At 52.5% G+C, this 21,567-nt stretch overlaps 2 protein-coding genes across 4 annotated transcripts in view; one reads left to right on the forward strand and one right to left on the reverse strand.

The window, feature by feature from the left end:
* Positions 1–2,797: 2,797 nt before the first annotated feature.
* Positions 2,798–6,227, reverse strand: LOC126572717 (lysosomal alpha-glucosidase-like). The gene is made up of 3 exons (XM_050232254.1): positions 6,014–6,227; positions 5,209–5,946; positions 2,798–5,137 (listed from the first exon to the last, which is right to left on the reverse strand). Exons 1-3 carry the CDS (start codon positions 6,114–6,116, stop codon positions 3,228–3,230), a joined length of 2,751 nt encoding a protein of 916 aa, XP_050088211.1. The 5' UTR covers positions 6,117–6,227; the 3' UTR covers positions 2,798–3,227.
* A 422-nt stretch (positions 6,228–6,649) lies between these two features.
* LOC126572716 (histone-lysine N-methyltransferase ash1) overlaps positions 6,650–21,567 on the forward strand; it is a 16,198-nt gene continuing 1,280 nt past the window's right edge. Inside the window, exons 1-9 of one of the 3 annotated variants that reach the window (XR_007607970.1) lie at positions 6,650–7,795; positions 9,081–9,479; positions 9,565–10,255; positions 10,359–18,699; positions 18,777–19,912; positions 19,985–20,200; positions 20,569–20,634; positions 20,908–21,306; positions 21,446–21,567. The exon at positions 21,446–21,567 is cut by the window's right edge and continues 1,280 nt beyond it. Coding sequence is in view for 2 of the 3 variants with exons in the window: in XM_050232252.1 (XP_050088209.1) it covers positions 9,259–9,479; positions 9,565–10,255; positions 10,359–18,699; positions 18,777–19,912; positions 19,985–20,200; positions 20,569–20,634; positions 20,908–21,075 (10,839 nt within the window). In the remaining variant the exon portion in view is untranslated. Of the gene's footprint in view, positions 7,796–9,080; positions 9,480–9,564; positions 10,256–10,358; positions 18,700–18,776; positions 19,913–19,984; positions 20,201–20,568; positions 20,635–20,907 lie in introns of all 3 variants that reach the window. The other 2 variants (XM_050232252.1, XM_050232253.1) reach the window with 2 other exon arrangements.

Below are 21,567 nucleotides of genomic sequence, written 5' to 3' on the forward strand. Positions count from 1 at the left end.
TCTGGTTTCAGAAGGATTCTAGGAATGCAATGGCTACTTCAATTGTACAACCTGACACTCCTTTGTAATTACACGCGACCGGTCTATGCTACTATGATTTACATAACCACTCCTGTCCTGCTTACGTTTTCCAGAAACGACCCTGCGGATTCAATTACCGTAAAATAAGTAATCTACCAAGAAGTCGTCTTCCTTCCCCGGGGCACATAAAAGAAAGAAAACAATAAGCTAGGAATTCAATTCCATCACAATTACATCATGTGCCCTATTATGACATAACGGCTGGGAATTCAATTAACTTGCTGCGCTCCAGTAGCATTTGCTTCACGCCGTTTGCGGTTTCCGGTGACGGATGAAGGATGCGTAAAGCACCGTATTCGATAACAACCCACCCACAGTCTGACAGACTACTGCCCGGTAATGTCCTTGCCGGGTGAGACCAACCAGAGCGTTCCTGGAACGCTTAACCGCATCAACGATTTCCGGGCACATAAAGGGCTGCCCCTGTCGGCAGAAAGGGGAGGTGTCGGCGTCAACATTCAATCAAACACAGCTTCCGTCGCTGTTGCTGCTGCTGGTTGGTGGTGTGACCGGCCGTTTCGACGTCTCCTATCCGGTTACGGAGGATTAGTGACACCAGCACCTCTGGGAGGCACGGTTGGAGAAGTTTGTCAAAGTCGAACCCACCGTGACGACCCGGCTTCCCTTTACATTTCACGCGCCTCCATAAGGGCTCAGATGAAACAATGCCTTCAAATTTCAACCTCACCCAGCCGAAACCCCCACAAAAAGGCCAAAGGTAACCGAGTGCACTGAGAGTACGACTCGGTTCGTTAGCCGCACGTTCCAAGAATTCGGAGTGTCCCACGTGCACCTCCATCCCTGGCCGGGTTTAATTGAAGAGTTCCGCGGTAAGCGAAAACGATATAGCACGTGAAAAAAGGTTTGCAAGCAAAGATGATCTGGAAGCGATTTTTTTTTTGTTTCTGTGTGTTTCATGGAGAACAGAGAAAAACGGTTTCGTTTTCGGTAACATCTAGATTTTTTATGGCTTTCGAAGGATGCTCTTACTGGAATTGCTTCAGCCTGGCGTTCGTTCATATTTTTTGGGGCTCGCAGGCTTTTTTGTAGCATACATTCTACGGTTCTCTGATGTGGTTTTGGGATTCACTTCACGGGAAGCTAAAGAGATATTTTGTTTGCCTGTTACTTTTTAGTAAATTTTCATGAGTATAAATGGGTCTGCTCGCATTCCTGTAACCATGGAGACATGAGAAAGACGGGAGCAAGCTGAATGAAGAACCGCGATTTCGGCTATTTGGTGCCTCCTGGCACCCGGGAACGCGAGATTGTTCGCTCCCTAATACCGCCCCCGTATGTTTACCTTAATCAAAAGAGGGCCTCACCGCCGTGTTAAGCCTCAGTAAATCTTTCTCCATTCACTTCACTCCCGGTGGTACTTCTAACACGCATCTATTATCACCTTCTGGCCGGAACGATTCATCAGAAAGTTGAAGGTAAAGTTCCGCCCTTATTGTGGCCTAGTATTCGCACCATGCTCTTCCTCTCGGAATGGTAAGCAACGTTTACCGTGCTTCTTCATTAAAGAGGGATATCACCAATCGCGCACCGGTACGTGAGAAGGGTTTCCCCCGCATCTTTGTGGGTCGTCTAGTGGCGCGAACTTGAACTTGTCATCAGGCGAGACGAGACGAGACGAGATCCAGCTTTCCCTCCCGAACGGTACCAGGACCTGTCTAGCGTCTAGACCACTTGTTGCTCGTATCAGCAAGCGGATTCGGAAAGGGGAAGGATACGAGCAATATGCAAACAGTTGGACACTCAGGCCCTTGAGGTGAGTCTGCGCAGACACTGTCCTGTGAGGACCAGGGAGGGGATCAGTACGAATCGGTACTCGCCGGTAATTCTAGACACTCGCTTTCTGAGCCTTGTGAGCGTATGAGCGAAAATATGCATTGCTGACACTCCGGATGGTCAGCTCAGACGCTGGCCCTTAGTTTGTGCCTTCCTGGTTCGCGCCGTTCTAATGTTTAACAATGATGAACCCTAAAAGGGTTAATGGTTTCGCATAAATTAGCTACCCCAAACCGTAACGAGCGCTCACTCGACGAGGTCGCGGCCTACACGGCCAGCACGGGACGCAGTATCGGTAGCGGCTTCACCCGGAACGATACGATCCGGTGTAGGCAAGCGACGGCGAGGCGCACATGGATCCTTTTTTTTATTTCTGCGGTAATTTAATGAGAAATAAAACCGTCGCTAGGGTGTCCCCAAACGATGGATCCGATCGACGAGGTCAAACCAGTCTCGGGCACCCACGTTGGATGCTGTGGTCACTGTGCTGGTGGGTTTCCAGAGATCCATGTGGGCGAGTTTGGACCAGATACATTATGAGCTTAGAAATGTGCGTACACATTGGGTGGTATAGGATGATGATGGTCATGGCTCAAGGTTTAATGGCGAGAAAATTATGCATCCGGTCTCTCGCCTGGCTCTTTCATCCTGCGAGGTCGGTTAGGTCACCTGCACGCCTCGAGCGGGTGAAGAGAAGACAAGAGAAGCGAAAATAATACTCATGTCCTCTCATCATCACACCTGAGGCTCGCTGAGTCAAACCAATTAATTGAATTTAACGGCCTCGGACCGAGTTTCTGCAAGAAGCATGAATGCACTACAGACCATTCGCAGAAACGGACGGGCAATCCGTGAAAAATGGCAAAGTGAATGGCAACCGCATGATGGCCACGGCAAAATGGACGCTCAAAAACTGCATAACTTCAATAAACCGAGCCACGCCGACGAGGCCAGCGATATGAAAAGAGCACACTTTATTAGCTTTTCTGACACATTTTTCCTCACATTTTTTTCTGTTCATTCCGAACCCACACGTACTGCCTGAAACATACTTGATGAAGAGCTTTGTCTACCGTGTCCACCTCTCCTCGACATCGCCATTGCCGGTTCCTTTCGCACAAACGCACCCATCAAGAGATGGAAAAAAGAATTAAACAAACATCAAGTGACAAGCTGACTGGCAGGGGGCGGGCAAGGTACCAACGAGAGACGAAAGGAAACTCTGCATAACGTCGGCTGCATACTAAAATATCCAATTACCATAAAATGTGGAGACCAGTCTGGTGCGTCTAAAGATGAGGCAGCGCTCCTGTACCGTTGGTGCCTTCACTGTGCGTTGCACCTTAATCCTACTAGGCTAAAAAATGTCCATAAGCATCGACCGGGCCTTTACGGTGCAGATTGGCGAATTCCACCTGCTTCGCCGACTCCTGGCAGTAATCATAGTCCACAGCGTACTCGAGCGGTTGGCTAGTGTTGGGATGACCGTACAGTTGAACGCGGACGATGGTTGCATTGAGTGAAGCTCGCTCCGAACAGGCCGCTTGCTGCGCGAGCTCCGGTGTGCTCACGTTGGCTCGCACATTGACCACGAGGCGCTCGTCCAGGTCGACGCCAAAGTGAAGTTGAAAGCCGGCCAGCAAGAGCACGTGCCCGGTGGTAGAACACTTCCAACGGCGAGCATTGCACGTGAAAGCACCAATCAACAGCAGTGGTTTAAGGCGTGACCTCTCCACGGACATCGGTACCACGGATCCGCCTTCCAAGGTCACCTCTTCTTCCACCACCTCACGAAGAGGGATGATGAAACCGGGTCGCAGGAACATTGGCAAATCGGATTCTACCACCGCGTACTGCAATACATCGTTGGCCGGCATCTGTTGACCACTCCAGAGCTCATAGAATGTGTCAGGGAAGTAGATGGCAATCTGTGTCATCTGGGGTAGCAGCACCGGTGCCACGAGGACGGCCTCACCGAACATAAACTGTTCCCACAGTTCCATCGTAAAGTTGGCCGACTCCTCGTAGTGGTAAAACATGGGCCGAATGATGGCCGCATCTTCCAGTATCAGTGTGTTGAGCACCTCCAGTAGCACATAGCGTCGGCGCAGCGCGGCATGCATCAGTCGGCGTGCATAGCGACTGAAACGATTCGGAGTCCGATCGGCCGATACACGGAAGAGCGGCAACAGCGATCCAAACTGATACCAACGGATACACAGTTCCTCCGATACGTTCACCGCACCCACAGGAGCATTACCGCAGATCGGTGTGCCCGTGAAACTTATCCCGGCCACCGAAAGGCCGATGATTCGATCCACTTCACTGCGAAGGGCAATCCAGCTGGCGGTTACATTGGAGGGTAGTGTCGCTACTCGGCTATGTATTCCAGCTGCTCCGGTTATGAGCGGTACGGTTGGATCGATCTTTTTCTGAATGAGATCGAGCAATGCAACCCCAAGAAGGTTGTGCCGGGAGAGCACCAACTCGGAACTGTCGGATAGTAGGGTATTCCAGGGAAGCAGTTCCTCTAATGTGCCATTCAATTGCTCCGGTTGATAAATCAGTTTTTCTGGACCAGGTAAGGAATTATTTCGATCGTCACGAGGATTCACTTCCTCCAATGTGTAACCATCGGCCGCTAGATTCGCGATCTTTTGCCACTGTGAGTCGAACCAGGTGGATAGGTTGGAGGCTTGACTGGTACGCCAATCCACATACACAACGGTGCGATTACGTAACCGACCCTGGTAGGCTAGAAGGTTCGAGGGATTCCTCAACAGAATGCCATGCTCCCGGGCATCGATGAAAGTCGGATTGCCACCGTAGCTTACCGCAAGAACTAGCGATGGGAGAAACTTTTTCTCTGCTCCACGCAATAGCTGCCTTAAGAAGTCAAACTCCTTATCCAGTGTCATGCTGTCGGAAATCCAGAACTGATCATTGTGCAGGCAGTGTGAATCGAACATGATCGTTTCGTTTAGCAGGACCTCAAGATCGTGCCGGACGATGGTAAGGTTGCGCTTCGGGGACTGATCACACACGTGTACCCCGTATGTCCAGTACGGTGGTGTGTACTGATTTTGCAGGATAGCCTTCGATTGCCGGTGGAGCTGTGCTGGCGTTGGGCCAGCCATAAACTGAACTTCGAAATTTTTGTCAAACTGAGCACGAATGATGATAAGACGAGATCCAAGAATCTCCACCTCGGTTAGTCCGGGAGTGTTGAATATAACGCCATTAAACAACTTTAACTTTGCATCTGAAAAAGAAGAGATTCGAATATGGCTTCAGTACGGCGCCAGAAAAAGCCAGTGGCACTTGAAAACCTACTGTATCCCATCACAATCGGTGTGGCGGAAGTGTTTTGGTTGTTTAGTAGCAGATGCTTGCTACCCGGCTCCAGGTAGGCACTACCGAGACCAAATAGTATGTCCGCACCAAGATGCAAGCTCCATTCGATGAAATTTTCCGTCACAATCAGTGGACCACGAGCCGTTGAAAAAATTACCTCCTCGTCGATTTTGCGCTTCACTTCGATGAAGAATGTTGGACTGTAAACGTGCACTGCCAGATCCCGTGTTTCCATAACTTTTGTAGGAATTCGGTTTCTCGTGGAGCTGGTTGCATTGGCTTTGGAAAGCAGAAAGCTCAAACGTCCCGAACCGTCCTCAGGGATGATTACATCGAAGCGTACTTCCGGAAGTGCGGACTCCACGTACGGAGTGCCGCTCCGCAAAGGGCTCAGAATTGCAGGTGTTCCGGGGATCCAATCGTCACCAATGATGAGCTGATGCTCCGATGGTAGCGAGTGATAACAGGTTGCCAGCGTGGTATAGCAACAGCCCAGCTGATGGCACTCGGTCTCACTGAGGTTGTTCCTGCCGCACGGAACGTGATACAGCGTCGGGTGGCCACAGGTGCCAATGATGTCACGCTTGCTACCATGGCCAATTTCCTTCGAGAAAAAGAACAGATACGCAAACACCGGAATGATGACACTGCCAACGCCAAGCACGACGAATAGGCGAATGGTTTTGTTAAGTAGCAGCACGTGGATGAAGGCAGGCCCTACGGAAGCGACACCATTGATTAGTAATTGACTTAACTGGTCTGGTCAGTCGTCTGCTCAACTCACGTTTATCAAACTCGGGGATAACGGTTGAATCGTATCGAACTTCCGAACGTGCAGAACCTCCACCGCCCATCTGTGGTGCATCACGCTCCTGTCCACGGAACATGATGAAAGCAGGCAGGTGAAGCGAAATTATCCAGGAACAATCAATCAAAGATTCCCCGCTCCAGTCAGTAATCAAGTGTCGCGTAAAACTGTCTCTGATTGCACCTTAACGTGCTGTCGATGATATATTATAGGCAATTGAAGAGGAAGCTTTGAGCTGCCAGGAGGTAGATATGTTATCAGGAAAGGCGGCTCGCGCAGTAGAAATGCTCCAAGATAAGATCACACAGTACAGTGCGTCGCGAAAGTGCGAACGACGCTTCCATCGGTGGTGTTATTTTTATAATTATTTAATTAATGAATAAATGTTACCCCATCTAAAACCAAATAACTCATCTGCAGGATCTCTTCCCAAAGGATCAGGAAACCAAAAACGCCCGAAATTTAAAAAACAGGGAATGTCTTTGTTTACATTCGACTGAAAATGACAACCACTGGCTGCCTCGGCATATTGGTTGGGCAGTGGTCGGTTGTCGGTTGGTTTATTGGGCAGAAACGCCGCGATGTTCTGCTGTGCGCTCTGTGGGTTGGGTGGTCAACGGTAAAATATTATTTTTCTGCATCGCGAACAGCCGTGGCCAAATCGCGGGAATCGCAATATTCGGGATCGCCGGACGGCCTAAAACCCCTAGTTAGTTTCGTGATACCCGTGACCCGCCGGTGGTGACGACATCGTACGCGAAGAATGTAAATATTTTGGTGCCCTCCGCCGACGTCTTTTCGCTGCTGAACGCGTAATCCGCGGTGGTGCGAGCGCTGGTGGTGAAAAGTGGAAAGTGCACAGAGTGAAAAATCGGGCCGAGCTGCCGAGGAAGGAAAGAAATCCTACTCCCGCGACGGCGAGTGTGTGATAAATCGTGTGGTGCGTGCGTTTGGCGTGATTAGTGCGAAGAAAATATGAATTAAGTGCTGGAAAGTCCGCGGAGAAAAAGGGCCGTCGTGACCTTCGAGTGCAAAGTCGAGTGAGAGAAGGTGCCCACACGGCGGTCCAAATTGTTCGAGTCAGCAAACAGTGGTGATCCCGCGAGCCCCAGCGGATAATCGGAAGCGAGCAATTGGCCAGGACCATCTGTCCGGCCGTTCGAGTTCGAGGTGGCCACATCTGCCGGGGCCAGTGTCGTCTGGTGGCGGAGACGCCATTTTAGAATTGATTTATAAAAAAGTGAAGTTTTGAGCGCTGGCCAATCGTTCTACGCGAGCGGACGGCGGCCTTACTTGCGTGCTCTCACGCACACAACGACAAAGTGTGCGTGTGTGTGTGATTTGTTTTGTTTCGTAAGGCCGCGCGCTGCCTCTCGATTTGTTGATTGCCACGAAGAGAAGAAGTTCCCTCCAAATTCGGTCCCGTACTGCAGCAGCTGTGGCAACACGCGAAAGCGCCGTTATCGACACGTTCGCTGCGTAAACCCCGACTGCTCGGGATCCTGGAATATTCAACGGCGTGGATCCTGGCCCGGTTGATATCGGCCAGAAGCCTTCTGACGTGGAGGGCTGTTCGGTGGTTCTACGGTACCCTTTAACCCCCGTTGTTGTCTAGATTAGCGCGTTGTCATCGCGCCTGACATCGCATCAAAACAGGCGCCACCTCCTTCGGCAACAGCGTGTCGTGCGTAAATTAAGCCAGCAACGGCAACTGCGTCGCAATCAACGGCTACTACCAGCTGGAAGAAGAAGAAGAAGGTAAGCGATTTTCATGCTGTCTGCAATGTTTGACAACATAACAGGTCGGGCGATAAGTCCCGGCAGTGCCTCCTCGATAGAACAGATTATTTTAGTTGTACTGACAAATGCCTTTATTAGTAACACTATTTTTGCCGATCCAAAAGACCTGTTTTGATTTCCATTTCGGAGTGTTTACGTGGTGCATCAGGCACACGTCCCGTCCAAATTTATGAGCGCCACCTCGACCGCCAGCGGGTATTCATCTTCCAAATGTGTCACATCCCGTAACTGATCTGACCTAAATAACTTCCTCCGGTTTCAACGGCATTCTACTGGTTTACACGCTAGTTGTGCGGCGGGCGCCTACCGCCTGTGATGTTGCTGCATGCATGCATGCGTGGTGGATGGGCATATTTGCATATGGGACGCGGGCAGTAAAAAATCGATATTAGCCACTCGCGGACACCACATGCCAAACATGCAAGAGTGTTGCTTTTCTGGCGCATGATTCATGCCAGGATTTATGGATTCGGTTCTGTTACTCCCCTCAGTCCTTGGTGTTAATTGAGAGGAAATACATCCTTGAAGATGCATCATTCTGTCTGATTCTGAACGGGTTAAAAAAAAGGCGCAACAGTGTCGACCATCCCTGTGCCAGCGGCTAAATAGATTCTAATGTTGCCACTTGCTGCCTACGTGATGTAACCCAAGGACGGACAGCAGGGCTCTCTCTGCTCTGCCGCCCATAAACATGAACACTCTTCTCGATCCCACCCGACCTTGACAGGGTTCTTGGCACTGCCTTTTTCCTAACAATTACACGTTCCTGTGTTACTCCTGCCTGCTGGCTGCAGTAATGATGGATGATGCTTTCGGTCCCTTTTGATCCTTGGGCGCGTGCACGAGCGAGACGCATCGCCTTGGCTTACCTGACCGGCCTGACCGTTTGCCTGCCACAAGCAGAAACTTTGCTGAACCCAAGTGCACACAATGCAGGGACTCTCTTCTGAAGGTCCCAGTCAAATTTGCCACTTCATGAGTGAAATATCACCCGGAACGCCTGGCTGGCCTTTGTCAAAACACATTGAAAAGCATCGTAGGTGAGGTTGCTAATTCCTTTGAATCTGCGGTTGGTTTCAATCGAAGAAGGCTTAATAGGTTGTCGAGTCGAGGTAACGAGGTGGCAGGTAACGAGGAGGTTTGCCAGCAATTACGCTTACCCTGCTGAGATTTCATGAAAGAAATAAGGTGAAGCTTATCTGCAGAGCATATAATTTTTCTTTTTTTTCTCCTCCCTTTCCAGATCACATCGGTTTTCACACCTACTTCGTTCGCATGATGCTTTCAACTAATTATGGCTTAACGTGTCACTGAGCTCTCTCCTGTCGCTCACCGCTTGCTTGGGTGCGCCCAAGCAAAAACAAAACCTACGACATCGGGCGCCCCGAAGCAGCACGCATTGCGCGTACTATCGATGCAAAATGACTACCTTGAAAAGTAGCTCGGCGGACGCTAATCCGGCCGACAAAAACAAATCCCCGCTCTCGTCATCATCCTCATCCTCGTCGTCGTCCGATTCGGACGATGGGTCCGATTCGTCTAGCGATTCGGATTCTTCGTCGGCGTCTACGAGCAAGGCTAGTAGCAAGAAAAGCAACAACGTCGTTCCCGCCGATAAGCCCCAACAGTTTAGCGTGATGAGGTAAGGTCCTTCCCCGGAATGTCCCATACGGTCTCAACAGAGAATGTTACTTACTGTTTATCATTACTTGTCCCGTTCCTTACAGTTCCGACAGTGCCGGACTTCGAATGAAGATAGCCATTCCTCGAAGCCAATCAAGCAATACGCCGACGCCTTCCCCAACGATCAGTGGGTCACCTGGACCGCTACTAAATCAACAGCGTATACCATCGCCAGGAAGTGGTGAAAAAATGCAAAACAAAACCGGTGAAGATGGTAGCGCCAGCGTAAATATCATAAACAAAGGCGGTGGATCGCAGAGAGAAGGTACATCCGGTGGTAAGAGTGTCATGAAGGAATCGACAAGCGCTGGCGCGGCTCGTGCTGGCCATGGTGACAAGCCACATCAGCAATCTCATCATCATCATCATCATCATCATCATCATTCATCCGGAAGACCGGTCGAAGGACGGAAGCAGGGAGCGAGCGAGACGCGAAGGCAAAATCATCCGGAAAAGGAGGGCCCCAGACCGACGGGCCGTGTTCCGACGGCCGGGCAACGGAAGAAGAGCGTTAGTGAAAGTGATTCGAGCTCTCCCAGCTCGTCCTATTCATCCTGCAGCAGCAACAGTGATAGCGAGTCTAGCAGCAGCGATGGTGAGCATAAATCACAGCATTCGGGCACCAAAAAGGCGATCCGAAAGAGTGCCACGGGTACCCCTCGGCCAGGGATGACACATACAGCCAAGAGCGCCGCAACTGTAGCAAAGAAGCAAAAGATGCTGAAACGAAAGAAGGTAACTATCCCGCGACCAAAATAGATCGATCGAATGCACAAAGGCTGTACTTCGACTCACGGAGAAACGATTGAATTAACGCGTATTTTTTCTGTTCACTTAGGCAAGTCAAAATCTTTCATCGAGCAGTAGCGACGAGGAGGACGATAAGCCAGCGATAAGTGGCGGAAGTAGTCGCGGTGCCAGAAGCAGCCGTACAAACGATACCAGCGACACGGAATCAAGTTCATCCGAGGTGGCGGTGAAAGGATTCGCTCAGCAACCGAAAGGAGCTAAGCAAGCGAGCAAAGGTGGCGAGTACGCAGCGAAGGAAACTCTTCTCACGTTGGCAGGTCCTCCAGGCAGTGACATGCTCAGTATGCTTAGTAGGCCACCTCTATCGACATCAACACCCGCCAAATCGTCGTTCAATTCATCGGGAACGACAACCACCCTACTGACAGCGGCTGGGACATCAACCAGTGCGGACGATGTGCTGACGGCCGATGCGGAAGGTGGCTTTTGCTCCAGTGACAATGATTTACCCGCGCTGGTTAGTGCCGCTATCCGACGAGTAGAAAGTGGATCCGACGCGGAAAGTATCCGGGGGCTCTCGGCTCCAACGCAGCAGTACACGTCGAGCTTGTTACGGGATTTCGTGGTTAAAACACAAATGCTCGGCTCCGGGGCAAGTGGTGCAGGAACAAGCTCAGCGGGTATTCTCGGAGGTAATGGATCAGTCGCTACTGCAATGGCGGCCGGTGGACCTCCGATGATCGGTGGTGGTGGTGGTGGTGGTGGCGGCCGATCACCTTCTTCGTCGTCATCATCCTCATCCTCTTCGGGGTCCTCCTCTTCCTCGTCATCGTCATCGATGGAGGAAAGTGCCGATCCGGTGATAGGGAGTGCTGGCCCGGGACCTGGTGGAGGTGCCGCGGTAGAGCTGGATATTCGCAAAATCAAGACTGAATCACCAGTACCTTTGGCTGGAGTTGGTGGTCGCAATACGCCTCTCCTGAATGGTGCTCCATCGGTGGATCGGACGGCAGGACTCTCCTCGTCCGCCGTTGCACCGATCGCTGCTCCACCGGTCGTACGACGCCGTGGTCGTCCACCGAAATCGAGCCTAGCGGCTACAGCAAATGCGGCTGCAGCAGCTGCTGCTGCGTCGAAGGCAGCCCTACCCGCCATACCAACGGTTAGCGAATCACCGGATTCCGGTATCCTTTCCACGCGCAGCTCGAGCGGTTCACCTCGAACGGAAAAACCGAAACTGGGCGCAGGACATTCATCGGCAATGGCTAGCAGTTCTTCGCGCCGAAGCAAATCCGAGGTACGCGATAGTAGTAATGCCGGAGGCCATGCATCGTCGTATGCGACCGCTTCTATGCACATGCTGCCCTTGGCAAGTGGCCGCAGTGCTACTAGTGCCGGCTATTCGCTCTCTTCCTGCCTCGATCGTAATACGTACGCAACGGAACGGGTCCTCTATCCACCGCGTGCGGTCAAGAAACGTGGTGTTGGACGACCGCCCAAGAAAGATTCATTGGCATACCAGCAGCAACAACAACTGCTACTGCAGCAGCAACAACAACAAGCGGGACACTCGGAAGGTCATCTGGATCCGCACTGGCAGAAGATCGATATAAGCAAAAAGTTCCACGAACCACGACTCAGTGGCTACAAGAGTGATGGTGGTCACTCGACGATTTGCTGCAGCAAGCGGCTTGCCTCACAAAGTGGCTACATCAGCGATTATGCGGGTGTTGCTAGCGGTGGTGCCGGGCGGAGTCGTTTATCGGGCTACAAGTCCGATTACAGCTCCCGTTCGCGGCGCAGCACCCGTGGAGCTGGTGGCTATCGCAGTGATTATGGACGTGCGAGAAGCTGTGGCTACAGAAGCGACTGTAGCACCCGGCATCGCAAGCAAGTTCGACGAAAAAGGCGAAAGAAGATCCCGACCGATCAGCAGAATCAGCAACAGCAACAGCAGCATCTTAATAACAATGTTAACGATCGAAAGAACAACAATAGCGCGATGGGTGGCAGTGGTAGCAAAACGTCGAGTGTGTGTGACCTGGACATAATGCTACTGGCCGGTTTAACGCTGGGTAGTACGAGCGATGAGGATAGCTCCACTACAACCAGCAGTACGAGCAGTGAAAGTAGCAACAACAGTCGTGATTCCGTTTGCTCGGCGCTCTCCAGCGGTGAACAGGCGAAGGGAGTAGCAAAGGAGGGGACGAAGAAGCCAAACTGCGTAGCTGTGACCAGTAAAGCGAGAACGAGTGGTACCACTCCAGTAACAGTCCCCAAACAAACGCAGAAAACTCCACGAAAGCCAGCGCCATCTTCACTACCAGCACAACCGAAGGGTGCTGGTAGGGGACGTGGCCGGAAACCGGCCATCGTGGCCAGTGACGAGGATGTAGAAGGTAGCGAATCAAAACGGCGATCACAGGCCGATCGAAGGTATACTCCAACGATCACCACCGATCGACAACTTGCGTTGAAGCTTCAGCAGCAACAGCAACAGCAGCAGAAGCTTCCCGGATCATCAATTGCAGCGACTGCTTCGGCGGCTTTGAAACAAAAATCATCCACTCCCGTTCCGGTGAAGAAACCTGGCACACGAGGGCGGCCACCGTCGGCGAAGAAGTTGCTTCAGCAGAAGCAACAACAGCAGGAGCAACTTCTGGAAGCCGCTAAGGGTACATCAGCTTCTTCTTCATCAATCACACCTAGCAGCACCATGATGGCCGATTCTGGCGGCGCACGTAGTGGACTGGAAGCACTGCTTGCACCGAGCAACAGCCAAACGACGGCAAAGCCGATCGTGCCCGTCAACAACTTCAACCAAGTGTTTAGCTCGATGCAGAACGGTAAGGCAGGGGTTGGCGGAGGCATCTACAGCTTCTCTAGTTCCACCGTCGGACCGAAGAATGCCTTCGCTGCCTATCTGCTGCGTGGTGGCAGTAGTAATACCGCGGAAGCCGGCAACGGAAAACTCCCCAAGAAGTTGCCTCTCTCGAGGGCGAATGTCATCAAAAACTCCGAAGAATGCAATCGAAGGTTCCAGAAGTCGAGCTCCTCGTTTGCCCTATCCGTCGGAGGAGCGGCAGGTGGTGGTGGTGCAAGTGGAACTGGGATCGGAAGTTTGGTTGGATCGATCGATCTGCTAGCACGGATAGCGGACGGTACGATTCCAAAGGCGTCACCGGCCAAATCGGTTTGCTCGAAGCGCAGCCGACGGAAGAGCTGCATGAGCGATCGTTTGGAGTCACTATCGGTCAAGAGCTACGGTGTGATTGGCAGCTGTTGTAAGATCCGGCAGCGACGGTTGAGTACGATGAGCCGTTGCAGTAGCCGGTCGGCCGGTTCCAAGCATGCCGCTGCTCGGCGTCGAAGGAAAAAGCGTCTACGATCGGTCTCGGTCGCTCCGGGAACACTAACATCCACTGGTGCATTACCTTCGGGTGCTGGTACGGCTGCGTCAGGTGGTCAGTTGGGTGGTTCCGATGCAAAGATCAACGTCGAGATCGAACGATTGAGTGAATGTTTCAGTGGCTTGTGTCGCATCGTGGGTAGTGACAGTGTTACGAGTGGACAAACAACGGACGATACCCATCCGGTTGTCGGTGGCACCACCGGTGGAACAGGGACGGTTGCTGCAGTACCTTCTTCCTCCTCGGGGAAGGCACATCAAACGAAACGCTCTGTGAAGAAGAGAAAAGGTTCGGAGCATGTAGAGTCGCCCTCGACCGCAGGTGATCGTGGTTCAGCGGGTACCGGTGGTTCGAGTGGTGGTGGAGGAACGGGAGGAACCGGTAAGCGGCGTAACAAAAAGTCTGGCCTTCCCACACAAAGTCCCGACGATCATAAGCTGCCACTGAAGAAGCGACACTATCTGCTGACCCCGGGCGAAAAAGGTAACAATAGTGACAACAACAGCGGAGTTGACGAAGCGAAGGGACATACTAGTGGCAGTGGAGGAACGCCCAGCGGACAGGAGTCACTTCTTGTTGGAGGAACGGCGCTAGTTGCCGGGGGAAGCCATACGGTAATCAATCCCTGTGCATTCGGTAATGGACGAATTTCGGCCAACTCGGCGGCGGCGGCAGCCGCTGCAGCCGCAGCAGCAGCAGGATCGTCTCTTTCAGGCACAGCCACTAAGGCCGTAACACCGAAGAAGCGCCATCTGCTTAAATCTCCCGAACCGGGACCGATTCCCGTGGACGAGCTAAACCTGCAGCAGATCAAATCGAGTGACTCACCACTCACTATCGTTAATGGAGCGATCGGATTGATGGCCGGTGAGTCTACGAGCCATTCTCCAACGGGAGCGGCTAGTGCGGGGTCCACAGGAGCAACAGCACCAACGAGCACCGCTGGTGGCAAGAAGAAACATCATCACCGGCAGCACGATTCATCATCGAAGGAACGTCACTCGCAGTCATCGCTGGCTGGAACGGGAGCAGCAGCAGTTGGCTCAGGAGCGAATCAAGCATCGATCGAACACCGATCGACGCCTCCATCACGCCCCTCGGTCATTCAATCATCCTCCATGTCCAGTACTGTCAGTGCTGGTCCACCTCCCGGAGTGTTCGAGCCAACGGTTGACTTAGAGCTGGTCATTCCATCCGCCTCCATTCCCTCGCTGATCGCCAAGGTGGAAATGTTGGACTCACCGCGTCTCACGCGGGATGGCAGTGGTACGTCCGGTGCCCCCACTCCCGCTTCCGCTAGTGCCATTGCAACGAAGCTGGAATCCGATGAGCTGACCGCAACGACGGCTGCGACAACGACGGTTGGTCAACGGAAATCACTCAACCAAGGTAGTCCCGTGGTGGTAACCAATGAACCTGGGAGCATGTTTACCGGTAGCAGTCTTGCCTCGTCCTCAGTCTCGGAGAAGGTGCTCGAGAAGCTGCTCACCAAGACCGGGGCGCACCATTTGCTGCTGAAAAAGAAGCGCAAGAAACCGAACCGAACCGGGTTCCCGACGGTGAAGAAGAAGAAAAAGAAGGCTGGTGAATATTGCGGTACGGCACTGGGGCTCGCGATCGAACTGAAACCTGAGGTCGGTCCGGAACTGTTCGATTCGTCGAATCTAACACGCCATGTACCCACGGAAGCGGAGCGGTCACGGCTAAAGGAGAAATCCGAGCGGCAACAATCTGCCAGTTGTGATCGTGTGCCCAAGGATGGTGAACCAACGAATAGCTTCATTGAGCGGCATACCGGTGCAGGTCGGCCAAGGCTTTCCGTGGTCAGTCTTGAGAAACTCCAGGGTAAGCTACCACTTGGCGGTCACCGGGAAGTGGCTACCACCCCTCCGGCCACGGGTGGACGAGGTAGAAAGTCGCACGTCATAAATCCGCTAGCGACAACGACGGACCATCTGCAGCTAGCGCAGCATCGATCGCTGGATAGGATGCGAAAGGATGGCGGTGGTTCACCGATGGGCAGTGGTCCTGGACGGAAGAGTAAAGTGAAGCTGAGCGACTCGAGCGAGGCTGGAAAAGGAAAATCATCACGATCATCAGCGATCGTAGGTCGCGCTTCACCTTTGAAAGCGGATAGTCCGATTGCTCGCCCGGTAGAACGCTATGGCAAGGAGGGTAGAAGCCGTAGCAAGAGTGTTTGTGCTTCGGCCTTGGTAGCGGCGTCCGCATCGGAGGATCTTCCAAATATTGTAAAATTGGGCGAAAATCTGGCCAAAAATGCGGCCAAGGAGAACAAGGAAAATAATAAGCTCCTGCATAGCTCCACAAGTGGCAAGAGATCGTCTAGTAAGGAAGTGACCTCCGAGACGGTCACGCATGGGGAAGACCCGGTGGCAGTGACGGCAACAACGACGTCGTCGGCTTCGGGTGTCATTCGTCGTACTCGCAGCTCTTCGATCGCACTGGATCCATCGGAACTGGTCGGTCGGTTGCCAGGATTTGAGGATCCACTGATCCCAGATCGGAAGCTGTCTCGTTCCTCGGCCGCCAGTTCGTCCATATTCCCGGCGCATCACAACGAAGATTCTACGTCGTTGGATTCGATGCCACTGCTGAAGCGGGTGCATTCACGATCCATCTCACGGTTGCAGTCAGTCATTACACCGTCATCCGTCGTCATCGAACCTTTGGTCACTGTACCAAAACCACCAGGACGCCCACGGGGACGCCCTCGGACGACATCTCCGATATCTGGCACGGAAATACCGAAACCAGCTCAGCCAACCACGGGAGGAGGCAATGGGCGAGGACGTCCACGTACGGCACTCGCAATCACCAACGGGAAGGGAGGACGTAACTGTCTCTCACCACTTGCATCACCGCCCATGAGCCCTTCTGTTGGTAGTGGTGGTCCGCCGGGAAGGAAGAAGTTGCGCCGTGATGGTCATAAGTCCGTTCCGGTGACTGATGGTGAGCCAGCGGAAACGATAGAGAGCGCACGATTGGTATCTCCGACGGCGGCCATACCACGAGCTTCGGGAACAAAGTCGACCATCCCGGTCACTCCAACGAGCAATGTCGGCACTTGTATCGTCGTGACACCACGACTGAAACGCGGCAAAAGCGACGAAACGTTGCGTGAACAGAAGTTGGAGCGAGCGACCAAGAAGGCCAGGAAAGATGCTGCCACCGTTGAGTCGTCCACTGGTGAATCGATCGTAGAGCCCAGTGCAACGGTAACCCGCGGTAACGAGAAACGCACAGTCGCTTCACCGCCAATCGTAGAACCCATTGACCCGGAAGAGACGGCTCATGCCGTTCAACCGACGAGCACGGCCGAAGAGGCAGAACACGATCCACTGCCGCTGGAGGAGGGCCCGAGTGATTTCTTGCGACTGCTGGAAACGCCTTCACCTTCGTCGTGTCCCGAATCGCAACGTGACATCGCCCGGGGAGCTGGCGGAGGAGCGGGAGGAGGAAGTGGAGCTAATACCAGTCGTAAGTTGCCCCGAAAGAAGTACATAACGGCCGGTTTGTTCTCCGATTGCTACAAGGATGACGGCACGGGTGGTGGTGATCATCATGGACGGTCGGGTCCTAAAGTGGCTCCGGAAACGTTGCTTCCACCTCCGGCCTACTGTGAGCGGTTCTTACGCCAGACGATACGTGACTTTCAGTTGCCGCACGATCTGTGGTGGCTCCACGAGAACGGAAAGCTCCCGGGGAGGAATGCGGTGCCGAGCTGGAACTATCGGAAGATTCGCACGAACGTGTACTACGACGTGAAGCCAAACCCGTCGTCGGATAATCCACAGTGTAACTGTCGACCGGACAGTGGTTGCCAGGACGATTGCCTCAACCGGATGGTGTACACCGAGTGCGTACCGGAGCACTGTCCGTGCGGAGACCGGTGTCAGAACACGAGCATTCAGCGGCACGAGTATGCACCGGGGTTGGAGCGGTTCATGACGGAAGAGAAAGGGTGGGGCATCCGGTCGCGGGATCCGATCCGTAAGGGAACCTTCATCATGGAGTACCTCGGCGAGGTGGTCACCGAGAAGGAGTTCAAGGAGCGGATGCGCACACTCTACCTGAACGATACGCATCATTACTGTCTCAATCTCGATGGTGGCCTAGTGATCGATGGGCACCGGATGGGCAGCGATTGCCGGTTCGTGAACCATTCGTGCGCACCGAACTGTGAAATGCAAAAGTGGTCCGTCAATGGGCTGTTCCGGATGGCCCTGTTTGCCTCGCGGGACATTTCGCCTTGCGAGGAGCTGAGCTACGATTACAACTTTAGCCTGTTCAATCCTTCCGAGGGACAACCGTGTCGCTGCGGATCAGATGTATGTCGTGGTGTAATCGGGGGAAAATCGCAACGTATCAAACCGATGCCACTGGGGTCTTCGTCAGGATCGGTTTCGGGCACAGGATCCACGGGCGCATCTGGTGGTGGTGCCGATGGACGGAGAGATGGTGGTGATGGTGAAAGCTTTCCACACGGCCCTGGCGATGGTCAGAACGGTGGTGGATCTGGTAGCGTCAGTGGCGGAGCGCTCGTCGTCGAACTGAGTCCTCGTAGCGCCGCACGATCGCGCAAACGACAAGCGAAGAAGAACCAACCGATCACGCATCTCAATGGCACTCCAATTCCAACGTTTCACCCTCCAACGGCCAAAGAACGTAGTCTTATCGTAGAGCATCACTGCTTTTTGCTACGCAATCTCAACAAGATCCGCAAGCAGAAGGAGCGATCGGCGGCTGCCCTGGTCTCATCGGCGGCCACGCTGGCCACGGGAGGTGGACTAACGGCACAAGAAGCTGGAGGAGCAGCAGCACCTAACGCCGAAGCCGGTGCGAAACCCTCGCTTGCCTCTCAGATCTCTGCCCTACGCTACCCACGTAACATTCGTACCCGTGGGTTAGCTTTCGTCGAGGATGATCCGGAGCTTGAGAAGACGGCACGGATTGCGGTCGCCTTGAAGGAGATCTGCGTCGAGATCGCAACACTGAAAGGTAAGAAATCGTTCAACTACCGCAATGGTGTGTTGGTTATATGAAACGATGTTAATTTCCTTTCCTGCTCGTTTCAGATGAAAAAGGACATCCGTTTATTGCCAAGTTGCAGCTACCATCGAAAAAGAAGACTCCACTCTACTACGAACGCATCCCGAAGCCGATCGATTTGGCACAGATCGAATCGAACATCGAACAGGGTGCCTATCGTAGACCGAGAGCTTTCGAGGAAGATCTTCTGATCATGCTGAGCAATGCGATCAAGTACTACGGTATTAGCTCACCGGAGGGAATTGCTTCGGAAGCCTTGAAATCGCACTACTACACTTGCAAGCAGCAACAGGTACCCAAACTGCAGGCGTATATCGGTGAAGACAACGAGATCCTGCAGGGTTTTGTGCCCAAGAAGGAACCGGAGGAGGGACAGGCAGGTGTTGCGGGTCCAAAATCGAAGCGAGGTCGCAGACAGGAGCAACCGGAAGACATCATACGCTGTATCTGTGGGTTGTTCAAGGATGAAGGGCTGATGATCCAGTGTTCCAAGTGTCTCGTGTGGCAGCATATCGAGTGCACGAAGGCTGATCCGGCGGTGGAGAACTATCTTTGCGAAAAGTGTGAACCCCGGACGGTCAACTATGAGATCCCGTTGAACGAGTACACGGAAGAAGGCTACCAGTACTACATATCGCTGATGAGGGGCAGCCTGCAGATACGGCAGACCGATACGGTGTACGTGCTGCGCGACATACCGATGGAACCGGATCCGGACAACCCGGATGCTCCGGTCCGGAAGCACACGTACGAGACGATCGGTAAGATCGAGTACAGTGAGTGCGATATCTTCCGAGTGGAGAGCCTATGGAAGGATAAGGAGGGACGCCGGTTTGTGTACGGGCATCACTATTTGCGGCCACACGAAACGTATCACGAACCGACGCGTCGATTCTACCCGAACGAGGTGATGCGCGTCCCACTGTACGAAGTCATTCCGATCGAGCTGGTCGTTGATCGGTGCTGGGTGCTCGATCCGATCACTTTCTGCAAGGGACGCCCAGTCGATAGTTCCGAACCGCACGTGTACATCTGTGAGCTGCGAGTTGACAAGAGTGCGCGTCTGTTTTCGAAGATCTCCCGTCACTCCCATCCGGTGTGCATGAAATCGTATGCTTTCCACAAATTTGAACAGAAGCTCAAAATCGCGAAAACATTTGCTGTAAGTATTACACACGATTCGGAATGATGGACAACGGTTTGAAGTTATTTATCTACTTTCCTTATCTTCCAGCCACACGATCTCGGTTCGCTAGCTCATCTGCTGTCGATCCGGGACAAGCAGAAGAAGGGCTCGAAGAAAGACGAAGGCAGCAACAGTGGACAGGCTGGTGCGGTTGGACTGGGAGGAGCAGGAGGAATCGGTGTCGGTGGTCACTGTGGTGGCACTAGCAGTGGAGGATCGAAGAAAATGACTCCCATCGTACAGCTATTGCCTCCTCCACCAAAGGTGAGTTTGTATAGCGTCTTACCATGCCCATTTGTATCCGATTTGCTTATGTCCATCATCACGCCACATACTCACACGTGCACACTCACTCAACAATGCACATTCAGCGGAAGGTTGGCATCATCATGTGTAATGGACGATAACAAATCACCAAACAAGACATAGCAGTTATTAATGCAAAATCATACGCCATTATGTGTCACGATCACGCACTCTTGTCCACTTAACCAAGTGTTTTCATTCATTCATTAATGCTCAGATTCATGTTCAAATGCTTTTGCCATAGTTTTCATGAAGTGGGGAAAGGACCGTTTAACAATGAATGTAAAATCCATCCTTTGTCTCTCTCTTTCTCCCTTTCGGTAAAGACTGAATTGAACACAGAACGAGCCCTTGCACCTCTGCTTCCGGAGGTTAAGGTGAAGTCTACAAAAGTAAGATCCCATCCTATATGCGTGTGTTGATAACCGATCATTCTGCGGCATCTTTCACTAAAGACACAATGGAAGCCAATATTGGTTAACACCACAGAGAACCGCTTTGAGTGTGTGTATGAAATGTAATAACCGACTAAATTCCAGTGATAAGAGATGCTGTTAATTGGCATGGCATTACAAATCCGTTCCGTTCGACGACACGATATACTAACTTTTTGCTTTTCTTTTCTCGTTCTGTTGCTCTCGCCCTTTCTTCATCGATTCTGGTAGACGCTGGCAGAGAAGCGCAATCGGCTGGAACAGGTGCTATCCCGGTTGATGCATAAGCTAAGCCTCGAACCGAACGCCGTGCCGGTGGTGGACATTTCCTACTTGCTCACGGGGCGCGGTGCTCGTCTCCGACGGACCAACAACTCGACCCCAGTCCCGGTTATTTGAGAGTGGGTTCGCAAGAGGAAGAAACGTCGACGCAAATGGAAACGGTGCTACGATTGAACACCATCATCGGCATCGCGATCAACATCGGCTATTGCGTTTCTTTCTCGAGTTCCTACTGTGGCACAATGGATTCCGAGCCACTTCATGGGCATATGACAGAGGCTACAATTGTTATGCCACATTCCAATTGGTCGATCGGAAGCCGCCGCATCGAATGTATAGCGGAAGAAGGTAAGCCAAATGGATGGCTCCGTGCATTGTGCAGTTGATGACAGGATAATTCATCCTACTGGCAAACGTGAAAGCGTTCGACACGATTCACATGAACCGATGATATTTTCTGGTATTTATTGTTTACTACACTTTTAAGCTACTGATTGCTCTACAAATGATGAACGGAAAACAGCTAAGCAAATGATTAAAGTGTTGATGCTCAATCGAGCAGGTCTTACACTTTGTAAAACTCTAGAGCGCGAATGTTAATGTATTTTA

This window comes from Anopheles aquasalis, chromosome 2 (genome assembly GCF_943734665.1).
Source record: "Anopheles aquasalis chromosome 2, idAnoAquaMG_Q_19, whole genome shotgun sequence".
Taxonomy (NCBI): Eukaryota; Metazoa; Arthropoda; class Insecta; order Diptera; family Culicidae; genus Anopheles; species Anopheles aquasalis.